The 2335-nt window shown below is 47.0% G+C and overlaps 1 protein-coding gene across 1 annotated transcript in view; it reads right to left on the bottom strand.

The window, feature by feature from the left end:
• Nup210l (nucleoporin 210 like) overlaps positions 1 to 2335 on the bottom strand; it is a 109083-nt gene that overhangs the window by 36736 nt on the left and 70012 nt on the right. Inside the window, exons 26-27 of the mRNA XM_005367309.3 lie at positions 1319 to 1498; positions 831 to 911 (exon numbers count right to left, since the gene is read on the bottom strand). Coding sequence (XP_005367366.1) covers positions 831 to 911; positions 1319 to 1498 — 261 coding nt within the window. The remainder of the gene's footprint in view (positions 1 to 830; positions 912 to 1318; positions 1499 to 2335) is intronic.

Below are 2335 nucleotides of genomic sequence, written 5' to 3'. Positions count from 1 at the left end.
AAAAAAAAAAAAAAAAAGACTCTGTATCAGGAAAACAACGTACATAGGACCTAAGAGCCATTAAGAGCACTGGGTTCTCTTCAAAAGGACCCAGGTTCCATTCCCAGAACTCACATGGTTGCTTACAACTGTCTATAACTCCAGGTTCAGGGGATCCAATGACTTCTTCTGGCCTCCATGGGCATCAGGCATGTATGTGCTATTCAGACACGCATGCAGGAAAACATCCATATGTTGGGGACTGCAGACCCCTGACCCCTTGACTTTCTCTGCCTGCCTCAGACCCTGTGCCTGCTGGAGTGAATTGAGCAAAACAACTTGTTTTCCTGTGCCTGCAGCTGCTTTGAGCATGAGACCCTCATGAGTTCCTGATGGCAGGGGAGTGAATTCTGGTGGGTTTTACAGCTGGAAATCCCAAGAGCTGGGGTGTGGTTATCAGTTAAGGATTCCTATATAAGCTTCCCTGGAGTACAATAAAGTTGGCATTCTTGTTTCAAGGATGACCCGTGGCCCCAAGTCTGTGTGTGTGTGTGTGTTTAAGTCTCCAGCCTAGTTCCCGGCTTGCTTACCGCCCCATAGTGCAGGCGCTACACCCATGAGACAGGGTTTCTCTGTGTTGCCCTGGCTGTTCTTGAACTTGCTCTGTAGACCAGGCTGGTCTTGAACTCACAGAGATCTGCCTGCCTCTGCCTCTGCCTCCTGAGTGCTGGGATTAAAGATGTGAGCTACCATGCCTGGCAATAATAAATAAATCCTAGAAAAAAAAATAAAACCAGATTTGGGGAGGGAGAGAGAAAGGAAGGAGAACCCACATGCTCTGTACAACTGACCTCAGTGGCTGTGACGAGTCGGGTTGCGGCTGCCAGGATTCTCACAGCCCGTAGCTGGACAACTTCAATCTGGACTTCATCCTGCGCAACAAGTGCAGAGCGAGCTTATCTAAGGGAGTTTCTGCACTGACAGAGACGCTTACAGCTAGCTCGTTAGACATACTGTTCCTGATGTTCAATGGCAAAGAAAAGCCCGACCACATATGTTTGATTTTGTTCTTTAAAAAAGTTCTAATAAAATAAAAAATATCAAAGGAAAAAATAAATAAAATAAAAAATAGTAATAAAAAAATAAAAAAGTTCTGAAGGGCTCGGGACCACACATTACAACAATGCTAAGAGCTCTGTGGGTTCTCTGCCAGAGCCCACGTGTTTTCTACACCAGATGAGGGGAGCTGGAAGGACATTCTGGTCTGCTGGCATTCTCCTCGTCACTTGTGCCCATCACCCCAAGATTTAAGAGCAGAGCACAGCATAGCAAGAAATACCTGGGAAAACACGATGACTTTGCCAGTGTCTTCATTCACTGTCTGGATGGTGCCATGCACGACAGCTGTGCCAACCACTTTCCCTGTGACTTGTCCCCGCCTGGTAACAGCAGCTACCGTCTGGTTGCTGATGGAGAAGTGGATGATGGACTGCGGCTGAGGGCCGCCTTCAGACATTATCTGCAATTCAAACACCAGTGAGCGCCTGCAGTGTGGCAATCACATCTCTTCTCCATCTCCTGGACAGCATACACCACATCAGTTCAAATGTGTGTACAAGAACTGTGTGCTACAAATGGCCCATGGGACTCCCAAGAATACCACGTGTATCGTGGATCAAAGACCTGACTTTCTTCTTCATCAGCCCAGCTGCCCTGGGTGTACAGGAGATGTGTATGCATGGAAAACAGAAACAGCAAATCATGTTTTGCTTTAAAAGTATCTATATTGGGGTCTGAAGGATGGTTCAGTGGTTAAGACAACTGGCTGCCCTTCCAGAGGACCAGATTCAATTCCCAGTACCCACATCACAGGTAGCGCTCAAGTCCAGTTCAGGGGACCTGATGCCCTCTTCTGGCATCCTTGAGTATTGCATGCGGTATACATAGAGACAAAACACTCATGCACATAAAATAACTAAATCTGAGCTAGGTGGTGGTGGCGCACGCCTTTAATCCCAGCACTCAGGAGGCAGAGGCAGGTGGATCCCTGTGAGTCTGAGGTCAGCCTGGTCTACAGAGATAGTTTTAGGACAGCCAGGGCTGTCTCAAAAAACAAAAGCAAAAACAAAATCAAAAAAATCTGAATAAAAATCATCTAAATCATTGATATAGATTGGCATATATTACTGGCATACGCCTGTAATTCTAGGACGTGAACGACTGAGGCTGGAGGGTTGTCAGGAGTTCGAAGCAAGTGTGGGCTACATAGTAAGGCTTTGTCTCAAAACCCAAGCCAGGCAGTGGTGGCACACACCTTTAATGTAGGCAGAGGCAGGCATATCTCTGTGAGATCGAG

Source organism: Microtus ochrogaster, unplaced genomic scaffold (assembly GCF_000317375.1).
Source record: "Microtus ochrogaster isolate Prairie Vole_2 unplaced genomic scaffold, MicOch1.0 UNK16, whole genome shotgun sequence".
Classification (NCBI taxonomy): Eukaryota; Metazoa; Chordata; class Mammalia; order Rodentia; family Cricetidae; genus Microtus; species Microtus ochrogaster.
The sequence above is the reverse complement of the archived record's forward strand: the minus strand, read 5'-3'. Positions and strand labels throughout refer to the sequence as shown.